This window comes from Eriocheir sinensis, chromosome 16 (assembly GCF_024679095.1).
Source record: "Eriocheir sinensis breed Jianghai 21 chromosome 16, ASM2467909v1, whole genome shotgun sequence".
Lineage (NCBI taxonomy): Eukaryota > Metazoa > Arthropoda > Malacostraca > Decapoda > Varunidae > Eriocheir > Eriocheir sinensis.
In genome coordinates, this window is record NC_066524.1 from 17,807,495 (window position 1) to 17,820,370 (window position 12,876).

The 12,876-nt window shown below is 40.1% G+C and overlaps 1 protein-coding gene across 1 annotated transcript in view; it reads right to left on the reverse strand.

The window, feature by feature from the left end:
* LOC126999169 (neurofascin-like) overlaps positions 1-11,322 on the reverse strand; it is a 111,366-nt gene extending 100,044 nt beyond the window's left edge. Inside the window, exons 1-2 of the mRNA XM_050861497.1 lie at positions 11,301-11,322; positions 8,737-8,869 (exon numbers count right to left, since the gene is read on the reverse strand). Of these exons, the coding sequence (XP_050717454.1) occupies positions 8,737-8,869; positions 11,301-11,322 (155 nt within the window). The remainder of the gene's footprint in view (positions 1-8,736; positions 8,870-11,300) is intronic.
* Positions 11,323-12,876: the final 1,554 nt, after the last annotated feature.

Sequence of the window (12,876 nt, forward strand, 5' to 3'; positions counted from 1 at the left end):
GACGAAGAAAGGAAATCAAACCATAAAAGCAAAAGAGAAGAGAGAAAAAGAGAGATAGAAAGAGGAAGAGAAAACAAAGAATTCAAAGACCAAAGCGAAGTAAGAAAACAAGAGAGGGGAAATAAAGGAAAAAAAACCGTAAGGGAAAGAAGAGAGAAAAAAGGAGAAAAACACCTCCATAAAATTAAAGGAAAATAGCCCCAAAGAAAAAAAAAAAGAAAACGAGATAATGATAAACAACAACGATAAGGTAAAAAAAAACAAAAAACAAGAACCCACACCCCGATAAAAGTACAGGTAAAAACAAGGCAGTAAAAAAAAGAACAGATAAAACAAGACCAAAAAATACACAAAAAAAACAAACCCGAACAGGTGAAAAAAAAAAGAACGGAGGTAACAGCGGCCACGAGTTAAGCGAGAACGGGAACCGCGGAATATCAGGGCTGAGTATCGCCGCGTCGTTGTTGTTGTTGTCATTTTTGCAGTAGCGCGCTGATGACTCCCGCCTCTTTTATACCTCGCTGCCAACGTGGTGGACGCGAGGCAACGACCTGCAGACGGGAAAATAAGCTCCTGCAGGGTCCGTCTATATATTGCTTTTCTTTGTGTGGTTTTCCTCTCCGTCGTCTGCTTTTGGCTTTGTTAGTGTTTACCGTCTCTATGTATTATGATTTGTCTGTCTGTCTCTTTGTCTGTGTGTCTCTGTTTGTATGTGTGTGTTTCTTTTTGTCTGTCTGCATTTCCTTCTCTTTTTTTCGTTCCTTTCGTCTGTCTGTTGGTCTGCTTGCCTGTTTCGTATGTATCTGTTATCTGTCTGTGTTTTGTGTGTCTGTCTGTGTCTGATTCTCTGTCTTTTTCTCCCTCTCTTTTCTGTTCCCTCTGTCTGTCTTTCTCTCCCTCTCTTTTCTGTTCCCTTTGTCTGTCTTTCTCTCCCTCTCTTCTCTGTTCCATTTGTCTGTCTTTCTCTCCCTCTCTTTTCTGTTCCCTTAGTCTGTCTTTCGGTCTGTTATTATTTTTTTTTACTGTAACGGAAGCAGTTCAAGAAAGAATACAAAGCAGAAAGTGTTTCGTCTGTATCTTCAGCCTGTCTATTTATCTCTTTGTGTGTCTGTGTTTGTGTCTGTCTGTCTGCCTGTATGTCAGTCTCTCTTTCATGGTCTGTTGCTGTGCCAGATATCACTGTGTTGGAGGTATTTTTACTCTCTCTCGCTTTTGTGGTGCGTGTGTGCTTGTGTGTGTGTGTGTGTGTGTGTGTGTGTGTGTGTGTGTGTGTGTGTGTTCGTGACTTGATTGTTTTCAGGGTAGAATGAGCTTGTGTTTTGATTGTAATTTCGTCGTGTTTGGTTTTGCGTTGCCCCGTGAGTGTGTTGCCGGGCGGAGTGTTTCTTTTGAAGGGACACTGAATTTGCTTTTTTTTTTTTTTCATGTCCGATTTTTTAATATTCATTTCTACATCATTTTAATCTCATTTTACGGTATTATGTTTTTATTCGAGATCAAAAAGAGGCCCTGAAATTTCTGTCTCTTTTATGTTTGCGTTTTGTGACGTGGAATATAGTTTATGCTTTTTTTCATATATCTATTTAAATTTCATATCATTCCTCTGTAGGTTGTTGCCCTTTCTTGTAACCAATCATAAAAAAAAATGTTCCAGTCCATTGAATACTTTCCAAAACATTTCTACCTTTTGATTTTCATTTTCTCTCCAGCAAGTTAATGTCATTTTTACATTTTTTTTTCTATTTTCCCGTATAGTTTCGACCTTTGGCACCGATGGGCTTTCTTGGTGGTGCTTAATGGTCGGCCCCAGTCTGTTATAGCGCAGGCAAATGTTTATAGTGGCGCCATCTTGCTGGGTTCATGGTGCCCCCAGAGAGAATCTAGAGTCCGGGTTGATTGATGGTTTTCAGGATAGCATGTGGGTAGTCTTAGACCACTTGGTGGTGACTAAAAAATCCCATCTTGTGGTCGCGGCGCCCACAGGCTTACCACTCAGCCACCGGCTACGCCTACTTGATAGATTTCCTCTATAGGTCCTCTATCCTCCCGTATAAACAATCATAAAAAAGTCTTGGTCCACTGAATACTCTCCCCCCCAAAATTCCACCTTTGATTTTCTTTTCCCGGCCCGCGAGTTACTGTTATTAGACTTTTTTCTTGCTATTTTCTATTTTCCTCGGACTTTACGGCTGTTTCCCCGAGAAGTGCACTTGTATATGTTCTTCCTTATGGCTGCGGTTAAGTGACACTGCCCTCCTTCCCTCCGCTAATGTCCGGGGAAGGGCATTAGACTTGCACTTAATGTTGGGTTATTTTGACGTTGCTTCCCTCCTGCGCTCTCTCTAAAGGTTGGAACGAAGCGGCGGCGGAAGTTGTATTCGAGTTTTGAGTTTTGCTCTTTGCCCGTTTTTAGTTGTTTTGCTTCGTTTTTCTTGTTATTTTTTTCTCTATTTTTGTTTTTTTTCTTATCGGGGGTTTGGTTTGTTTACGTTGTAGTCTTTTTGCGATATATTTATTTTTATCGTTCTTTTCCTTTTTTGTTTTCGGCTCCTCTTTTTTTGCTCTACTCTCGTTTTTCTTTTGTTTTTTACCCCAGGTCCATTTTTCTCTGTTTCCTGTTTTCTTATCTTTACCTCTCTGCCTCTGTTTCGAAATCCTTCCCTTTCCCTCCCATATCTCCATCCTTTTTCCTTTCCGGTTTTAGTTTACATAGGCGCACTTTTATTGTTTCTTTCCCTTCTTTGATATTCTTTATTCCACTACTAGCCTCGCCTTCCCTTCCATTTCCCTTCCCTTCCCTTTCCTTTCTTTCCATTCCCTTCCCTTCCTTTTCCTTCTCTTCCCTTCCCTTCCCTTCCCTATCCTTCCCTTCCCTTCCTTTCCTTTCCGTCCCTTCCCTTCCCTTCCCTTCCCTTCCCTTCCCTTCTTTTAACATCCCCTTTTCCTTTTCCTTTTCTATTCTTTGCACTTTTTTTCTTCACTTTAACAACCTTTTTATTCCACACCAATCCTTTCTGCTCCTTCCCTTCCTTGCCTTTTTCCACTGGCCCAATCCCTGTGGCCTTCAGGTGTCTGGCGCCATTTACACCTTCCCAGGTAACATTCACACCTGTCCCGTGAGGCTGTTTGCTGTCTGAGACCCGAACGCCATCTCACCGCCAAGCCTCCTCTCGACATCCTCCTGGAGTCTTCTCTTTTCACTTTTTTTCTTTTTGCGTTAACTTTCTTAATTTCATGGCGTGGCGGGCCGGATGGAGTCATATAAAGACTCGTCAAGACGCCTCAACTTAGGAGAACAGCTGTAGTGGCCCTCTCTGCCGCCCTCTTCTGCCTCTTGCCTCTTTTCCTCCTCCAACTTCTGTCTCCTCGCTGCCCACGCCTCCTCCTCTTCCCTCCTTCACACGCTTGCTTCATTATTTTCTTCATCCAAGTTCTGCATCCTTCAGCTATCCCACTTCTCTTCTCACCACCATCTCTGTTATTTTTTCATTCCACGCCTCATCTCCTTCCTTCTCTGCTCTATTCTTCCATTTCTGCACCCATTTTCTGCTTCCTTCAATCATCCTCTCCATCTTATTTTTCCTTCCATGCTTCTCCTTCCTTCTTTCATTCCTTCACTCCTTCCCTTACCTTCTGCCTTCTTCATTCTAGATTTTTCACGACCACTGTATTCTTATCTCAGTCTCTCCCCTCTCTCCTTTTTTTTTTCTTTCCTCCCTTACTCTAATCCACTTTGCCTCTCCTTACTCTGCTTCCCCTCTAATACAACCTCAGTATCTCCCGCTCTTTCTCCATTCCTTCCTTCAACTTCCTCTTTCTTTCCTTGTCTTCCTCACCCTTATCTCGTTCCCTTCTTCCTTCCTTCCAATTTTCGTCTTCTCCAACTTCATTTTATTCCTTCTTCCTTCTTTTATTTCCTCCCATTCTTGCTTCATTTCTTGCCTTGCATTTTTTCCTTTCTTCCTTGTCTTTCTTTATCTCAGCCTTGTCTCCTTCCCTTCTTCCTCCCTTCCAAAGTTTGTCTTCTCCAACTTCATTTTACTGCTGCTTCCTTCTTTTATTTCATCCCTTTCTTGCGTCATTTCCTTATCCTCTGTTTTTCTTCCTCTCTTCCAAATTTTGTCTTTCTCAATTTCCTTCCACGTTTCCTTCCTTTCTTCCTACTATTCATGCGCCTTTTCTTGCCACTCTCCTTTTCCCTTACACCCACCTACACCCACAACCAACATCTCCGTCCCTAACACCAACCCAACCACTTACCCACCCCAACCCAACCAAGCCAAGACCAGCCCATCCTCACGACCACCACCGCGCCACCGTCTGGGATATTTACCGTGGAATTGTCTTCTTCCTCTATTTCTCGCTCTATCACCTCCACGACGGTCATAAAGCAGCCTGTTATGTCGGGGGTTCCGCACGGAGGCGCTGGAGGTGGCTGGTGCAGGGGTGAAGGGGTGAGGGGTGAGGGGTGTGGGTGAGGTTCCTGCTCCTGTGTTTTATGACTCAAATAATTCCTGGCGGGTCACTGTGAGGGGCGTTTTTTTGTGTGCCTGGGTGTTATTTTGTGTGTTTTTGCTTCATGTTTTTTTTGACCTGTTTTTTGTGGGTTTGGTATGTATGTTTGTGTGTGTGTGTGTGTGTGTGTGTGTGTGTGTGTGTGTGTGTGTGTGTGTGTTTGCTTGCGTGGTTCAAGTGTGTGTGTGTGTGTGTGTGTGTGTGTGTGTGTGTGTGTGTGTGTGTGTGTGTGTGTGTGTGTGTGTGGCAGCTTGTGTGTGTGTGTGTGTGTGTGTGTGTGTGTGTGTGTGTGTGTGTGTGTGTGTGTGTGTTGGCTGAGTAAATATTTATGATTTTCGCAACCTGCTTGTTAAAACTTTCTCAACCTCAATGTTGCTCTCTTTTATATATTTTTTTTCAGTGGCATATCAGGCCTGTTTACTCTCCTGTTTTTTAGTGTTTTTTTTTTATAATTCTCTACTTATGCTGTTTTCTTCTAAATGGCGACAGTTGTGAATATTTATACGTATTCATTTCCTCTTGCTAATTTTCTCCTTTAAATGCTGAATTAATCCCTCCATGACATACTTTCTTTTTCATATTCATTTTTTTTTTTTTAAGGATATACAAATTTATGCTTTTTTTTAAGTTGCAGTGTACGTAATAGCTATCCGTGGCATCATTTCCTTTTTTACTCTTTTTTTGACGTATTTTCCTTTTTTTTCTTCTTTTCGACTTCTATTCCTTTTTTTCTTCTTTTCGACTTCTATTCCTTTTTTCTTCTTTTCAACTTCTATTCCTTTTTTTCTTCTTTTCGACTTCTATTTCTTTTTTTCTTCTTTTCGACTTCTATTTCTTTTTTTCTTCTTTTCGACTTCTATTCCTTTTTTTCTTCTTTTCGACTTCTATTCCTTTTTTTCTTCTTTTCGACTTCTATTTCTTTTTTTCTTCTTTTCAACTTCTATTCCTTTTTTTCTTCTTTTCAACTTCTATTCCTTTTTTTCTTCTTTTCGACTTCTATTGCTTTTTTTCTTCTTTTCGACTTCTATTCCTTTTTTTCTTCTTTTCGACTTCTATTCCTTTTTTTCTTCTTTTCGACTCCTATTTCTTTTTTTCTTATTTTCGACTTCTATTCCTTTTTTTCTTCTTTTCGACTTCTATTCCTTTTTTTCTTTTTTTCGACTCCTATTTCTTTTTTTCTTATTTTCGACTTCTATTCCTTTTATCTTCTTTTCAACTACTATTCCTTTTTTTCTTCTTCTCCGACATTTTTTCCTTTTTTCACTTCTTTTTCGAGGTGTGGTGCGTAAAAATCCTTCCTTTACAGCCTATTTTTGTCTTTATTTTTTCCACGCTCTCTTCTTTTTTCAGGTGAAGTGTGCAAAAATCTTTCCTTGACAACCTTACTTTTTCTTTCGTTTTTCTTTTTCTCGTTGTAAGTTCGGCGTTGCATGTTTAGGCTCACCGTCTTTTTTAGGTTACAGTATACAAACAAACCGTTTTCTGGACATTCTCTCCTTTTCTCTCTTCTTTTTCGAGCTGCGGTGTGCATATCTCTTTCTTTTCCTATCTTATTTTCTTTAGTCATCGTTTTGTGGTCTACTCTCGTTTTTCTTTTCCGTTTTCTACATTAGGCTCGTTTTTATATGCTTTATTTTTCCTCATTTTTATCTTTATTTCTATTTTTTTCATTATATTTTGTCTCTTTCATGATTCACTGTTTTTTTTCTCTACTCGGTTCTCTTTTTAATTTTCTACCATTTATATACGTTTTCTGTTACCATATCTTCATCTTTAGCCACTATTCTTTCGTTTTTTTATGCATATATGTTCATCCCTTTTCTTGGTTACAATATACGAAAGAAAGCTATTTTTGACACCTTTCTTTTTTTTTCTTCTTTTTCGCGATGCATTGTCTACCTTTGTTTTTCTTTATTTTTCTTCCCCGCTGTAGGTTCGGCGTTGTTGATTTAGGCATACATATACATCCTCTATTTAAGTTACAATAAAAAAAAAATCTATCCATGACATCTTTTCCCTTTTTTCTTGTTTTTCTATTTTTTTTTTTTTGAGGTGCAGTGTGCATTTCATTTTTGCTTGTCAGATTCTTTTTCTTCATTTTTTTTCCTCGCTGTTGGTTCGCCGTCGTTGTATATTTAGGCGTGCGTGTCCCGCGGCCCTAAACACTTGTCACGCCTTAAGTCTCTAACACGTACGTTCGCTCCTTCACCGCCACGGAACACCTGGATTGGCAGCGCACCTTATCCCGCCCGCCCGCATCCATTCGCCTTTCTATTAGACTCCGGCGGGATAGAATCTTATTTATCGGGGCAACGTGATTAGCCTGACCTTAATGTATTGTGTCATGCTCCCCCTCCTCTGTTTCTGTCCTTATTATATCCTGTATCTTTCCCTTCTTTTCCCCTTTCCTGCCTCGCTTCCTTCCTGGTTTTATCTTCCCCCCCTTTTCTTATTTTACTTAACTCATGGTCAATATTTGTTCCTTAGTTTTTGTTTTGTTTTTATTCTTCCTTTGTTCTCTTTTCCTTCCTTTCTTCCTGTATTTATCTCCCCGCCTTGTATTTCCTATTCCAGCTCTCGCCCTATGCATGTTCCTTTCTTTTCTCATTTGTTTTTTTTCTATTTTATTACTCTCTTATCTTTTTCTGCCTCCCTTCCTGGTTTTCTCTTCCTTCTCTATTTATTAATTTCTCATGGTATATATTTGTTTCTTACTCCTCCCTTCCGATTTTCTTTATTATCATTTCTCTTTCTGTCCTCTTTCTATTCTCTTTTCCTTCCTTCCTGGTTTTCTCTCCCCTTCTCTATCGTAATTTACTTTCATGGTCTATATTTGTTCCTTAATTTTATCTTCAGTTTTTCTTTATTCTCATATATCTTTCTATTCTCATTCTATCCCTTCCTGTTCTCTTCCATCACTTCATTCTTTTCTCTTCCCCCTTCTCCATTCTATTAGTTCTTCTACTCTGTTTGTTCCTTAGTTTTTCCTTTGTTTATCTTCATTCTCATTTTCCTTGGTTGTATTTTTCGATAACTCTTGCACTACATATATGAATTAATCTTTCCCCCTTCCTTTTTACCCTCATCCCCTTTCCTTTACTTTAATTTCCATCACTTTTTTCCTTCTCCGCATTTTCCTCTTTACTTTTTTTCCTCTGCGAGCCTTTACCTCATTACCGTCACTTTTACTTTCCTCATTTGGCTCAGCTTATGCGATGCTAATATTAACTTTTCCTTCTTTTCTTCTTCCTTTCTTGTTTTTCATATCGTCATCTTTCTCTCTTTACCTTCCTCTTAAATCTTCTTCCTCCTGTTTTTATTATTATAGCTATCCATTATGTTTTTATTCTTTACATTTTCTCATTTTTCTCTCTCTTACATTTGCTTTTTTATTATTTTTGTATCCTATTCTGCTTTAATCCCTAACCATTTTTCTCCTATTTCTTTTTATCTTTCCCTTTACCTCTACCTCCTGTCTTTTTTATTATTGCGACCTATCCTTGTCATATTCCTTACCTATCCCCTTTTCTCTCTTTCTTATACCTTTTTATTTCTTTATTTTTTGTCTTATGCTGCTTTTCTCCTTTACCTTTCTTCTTTCTCTTCTTTCTCTCCTCTCTTTCTATTCCCATCATTCAGCTTCTCGTACCCAACTACCTCACTTTTCGTGGTCTCTCATATCTCTTCCCATACTTTCCAATCTTTATCATCCATCTTTTCTTCCTTTATGCTTTTTCTTCTCCCTAACTTTGCCTTCCAGTCATATTTTTCGACCTCTAAGTTTTTAGTACCACAGTCTTCTTACTCTCTCATATCCCCATCGTATCATATCGCATTCTATCTTTATGTCATACTTATCTCTCTCTCCTTCTTTCACTTCCTTTTCTCCTTTAACCTCAAAATATAGTCAAGTGTATTCACCTCAAGCATTGCCATACATCACTGTACTTATCTTTTCACATTTCCATTCCCTCATATTCCATTATACGTCTTTCTCCTCCTTTCACTTCTTTCTCTTCCTTAACCTCACCATCTACTCCCATGTATCCACCTCTCGCATTATATTACATCACTATACTTTCTTTCTACCATTTCTCTCTCATCCCAGCACACTCAAATCACATAACCACCCTTTTTTCTTTCCATTACACCTGCTTGTCTCATCACACCTTCCCATCTCCATCCAACTGTACAAGCAACGTCACACCTGTATACCCTTACCTGAAGAGAGGCGTATGAGTGCCTTCCCTCAGCCACATGACCATCTGCACGGAGTCCTTGGGGATGCGTATACTCAGGTCGCACGGAAGAAGTGTGGTCTCCCCCGCTAGTGCCCAAACCTCCCTCGCTGGCACTGTAGGGAGAGAGAGAGGAGGGTTAGGGATGCTGGGTGTGATGGTGGAAGTGTTGAGTGTGTTGGTGTAAGTGGTTGAGGTGGAGTGGAGTGTTTTGTTGTGTCTTTGTGATCTTTGTGAATATCAGTGATTTTGATTAACGTTGTTGGTTACCTCACTACTGGTATTGCCACTTCTGTTACGGCTACTATCTGTTTATACTACTGTTTATGTTTGTTTGCTACTGTCTGTCTGTGCTGCTGCTGTTGTTCCTACTGCTACAAAATATACTACACTTTCTCTTTTATCTACGAAACGAAAAAAAGAGCGTAAATAAAAAAGCAAACGAGGTAATGGTGCAAAATTTTAACTTGTTCTCTTCCCATGATATATATTTTTAGTACAGAATGTTGAAATGGAAAAAAAAATATTGAAGAGAGAGAGAGAGAGAGAGAGAGAGAGAGAGAGAGAGAGAGAGAGAGAGAGAGAGAGAGAGAGAGAGGAGATAAAGAAAGGAGAGTAATAATGGAAAAAGTTGTATATTTGTGTTCTATCCACCACGTTAAACCCAATTCTATTCCCCGTTTAGAAAAATTTGCCGCACAAACAAACGCAAATGAAACATGGCTGCCACGCATTCGCCCTGATGGAGACGCGCCCCATTTCCGCAATAATAGACTTTGCATTCCATTCTCAAAGGTGAGCTCGTGACCAACTGTGCGGGAGACGATTTAAACTGGATCATTTTCCCCATAGTTCCTTAGGCTCTGATTCCACCCACGATGCTCAAAACGGTTCCATCCTCTATCGTTTTAATGGTATGAATATCTCTGTGTGGAAGACGATTTAAACTGCATCATTTGTCCCATAGTTTGTTTGGGTCTCTGATTTTACCGACGACGCTTTACGGTTGCATCTTTTTAATACCACAAATAACGCACATTATGCACTAAATATTTTGGATGTCTTATAGTGAATCCTTCTCCTATAGTTCTTTTGACTCTGATTCTACCGGTTATGCCCTATACGTTTCTATCATTTATCGTTTTAATGGTGTGAATATCGCACATTACGCTATATATTGTTGGATGCGATATAGTGAATCCTTTTCCATTATTTTTTTGGGCTATGATATTACCCACCATGGTCTATACGGTTCCATCCTTTTATTGTTTTAATGGCATGAATTACGAACACTGAGCTCTGTTTTATGGTGTGTGTTATAGATAATCCTTTCGTTATGTCTAAATCACTGTTATTGTGTTTTAAATTGCGTAGTTTACCATTATTAGTACTTGATATTCTCCGTTTTTTGTGTTTTATGTTTTGTGTCGTGTGTTTTAATTCGACTTTCCGCTCTCCCTTCGCTCTTTTATTTGGGTGTATTTATTTTTGTTGCTGTCTAAATCACTCTAATTTTGCTCTGGATGGCGTAGTTTATAATTATTACTACTTGATGTTCTCCGTTTGCTTTTTTTGTTTGTATCGTCCGTTTTAATTCGACTTTCCCTTCGCCCTTCGTTCTTTTATTTAGCTCTAGTTATTTTTGTTGCTGTCCAAATCACTCTTATTTTGCTCTGAATGGCGTAGTTTATAATTATTACTACTTGATGTTCTCCGTTTTCTGTGTTTTGGTTTAATATCGTGGTTTTTTAGTTCGTCTTCCCTCGCTCCCTTCCTTCTTTTATTTCGTTTTAGTTTTTCGTTTCCGGTGCGTGGTCTGAGTTTTGTCTTCAACGTATAATTTACATTTTTACCTCCAACAATCCAAAGTTTCCCTCTCTCCTTTTTTACCTACTCTCCCTTTGTCCGTTTTTGCCCTAATACATCTTTATCTCTGTGTAAGTCTTTCAGCTTTTTCATCCTCCTTTGTTTTAGCTCGTCTTTTCCCTCGGTTCCTCTCTCTCACGCGCGCAACACCCCGTTCTCTCTCTGTCCCTATCCACTCGTGCCGTTCCCGTTCTTTTCCGGTTCCTGCAAAAAGTCTGTTACTCTTTCAATCTCTCTCACTTCCCCCACAGCACTCGCGCTAACTTATTTTCTTTTTTTTTCCCCTCTCCCTCCCTCTCTCTCCCCACTCACGTATCAGCTCTCATTCCCCCTCACTCTTCATTCACTCTCCACATCTCGCACCACTGTATTCTTCACTCCGACTCTCATTCTTTTGTCCTCCTTTTTATCCCTCAAGACTGGTGTAGTGTCTTAAGTGGCCATCTTTGAGCTTCCTTCCTCTTCTTCTTCACTTCCTTTCCTTCCTTCTTAATTATTTATACTTCCCCCTTTTCTCTCTGTACTTTGTTTTCTCCTTTCCTCTTTCTACACGTCAACATTCATCCTTTTCTTCCTCCCTCTTATTCACTTATTTTCCTTCCTTCATACCTAGTTCTACTTCTCTTGTCTGTCTCTACTTTTTCTTCTTGTCTTTTCACACGTCAAAATCCATCTTTCTACTTGACTTGGCCTCGTTCTTCATCCTGTTCGGTCTTCATAACATTCTACTCACTCCCGCTTACTCTGCAGCGTCTTCTCTTATCACTTCACTCTCTAAGTCACTTATATGGTCTGCAGATGCCGCGTCAATCGTCAACTCAACTTATTTCTTCTCGAGCTCTTTTTATACCCTATTCTTCTTATTCCTTTCACCAACATTTTTCCTTTCCCATTGGTGGACTGCTGGTAGATGTCCGTCAGGCTTTTTTTTTTGTCTACTTTTATCCCTTGTGCAGCCCTGTGAACACCATGTCTCTCACGCCAGATAGTTTTTGCCCAGTACTTTTACCTTCTATTCAGGATTCAATGCCACAGACCACCTTCCTCTTTTGTCCGATTCTCCATTAGGTCGTGAATCCGTCTCTCAAGTCCTGTCCATCTTTTATCCCCTCTTTGTGTGGCTGGAAGAGGAATCAATTGACCTTCACGACACAGAATATTCTATTGCAGGTGCCTGTCAGGAGGAAGGTACCGGTGGCGTTAAAGCTCGCGGAGGTATAAGAGGAGAGCGGTAACAAAACGAAGCTCTCTTTTACGGGAGGGACCGGTGTTTGTCTAAAAGGATGAGGTGGATGTGTGGTCTTGTTTCCGAGGGTTTTCAAGCTTTGTGGCGGCCAGTTCGAGGAGGGAGTAAACGCAGATCAGAATAACAAAATGGACCTCCTCTCTCACCGCGGCCATCAGCGTGTGTGTTGTTTCAAGAGGGTGAAGAGATGTGGTTTGGCTCTGATTGTTTTCTCTTTTGTTCCTGGAAACGATTTTGTGGAAGCTTCTGTTGTTTCTTTGTTGAGGTAGAGAAAAAAAGGAGAGTTTGTGATGATGATGATGGGAGCGAGAGAGAGAGAGAGAGAGAGAGAGAGAGAGAGAGAGAGAGAGAGAGAGAGAGAGAGAGAGAGAGAGAGAGAGAGAGAGAGAGAGTCTTTTGGCAGCCTCAGGAAATGTTTGGTGCTTTATGTTTGAGATTCTTCAGGAACTCGAGATATTGGAAGAGAGAGAGAGAGAGAGGGAGAGGGATATATTATTAAAAAAAAATATTAAAAATTGAAATGACGGACATGATAGTACACGAACATCAACTATTTTTGCGTCCATGGATAACTATCATATTTTTTTTCAACATTGGTCTGGTTTTCCACAATATTTTCCTTCGTATGCAACTTGTTTTGTTTGTCTCGTTTTAGGGTTTACAGTTCATCAATTCTCTTTCATTAATCGGGTTCCTCCAGTACATTCCAATTTTGTTATGCACATGTGTCCTTTGTGTTTTCCTTGTGCCTAGTTGGTGGAAGGAACCGGTCTGTGTGCACGGGTGAGACACATGTTGTTGACGCAAAAGTTTGATTGAAATTTCGGTGTTTGTGGTTTGGGGAGGTGAAGAGTTTGGGAGTGGCGGGCGGGCGATTGGCAGGTGGCAGGTGAGGCGAGTTGACGCGGCGGACAGGTTAATTAAGGTTGGAGAGCGAACTTCCTATAGCTTGGACGCGTGTATGCTGCAGCGGGATAACCAATTATAAACGTACCTTCGAAGTTTAGGGAA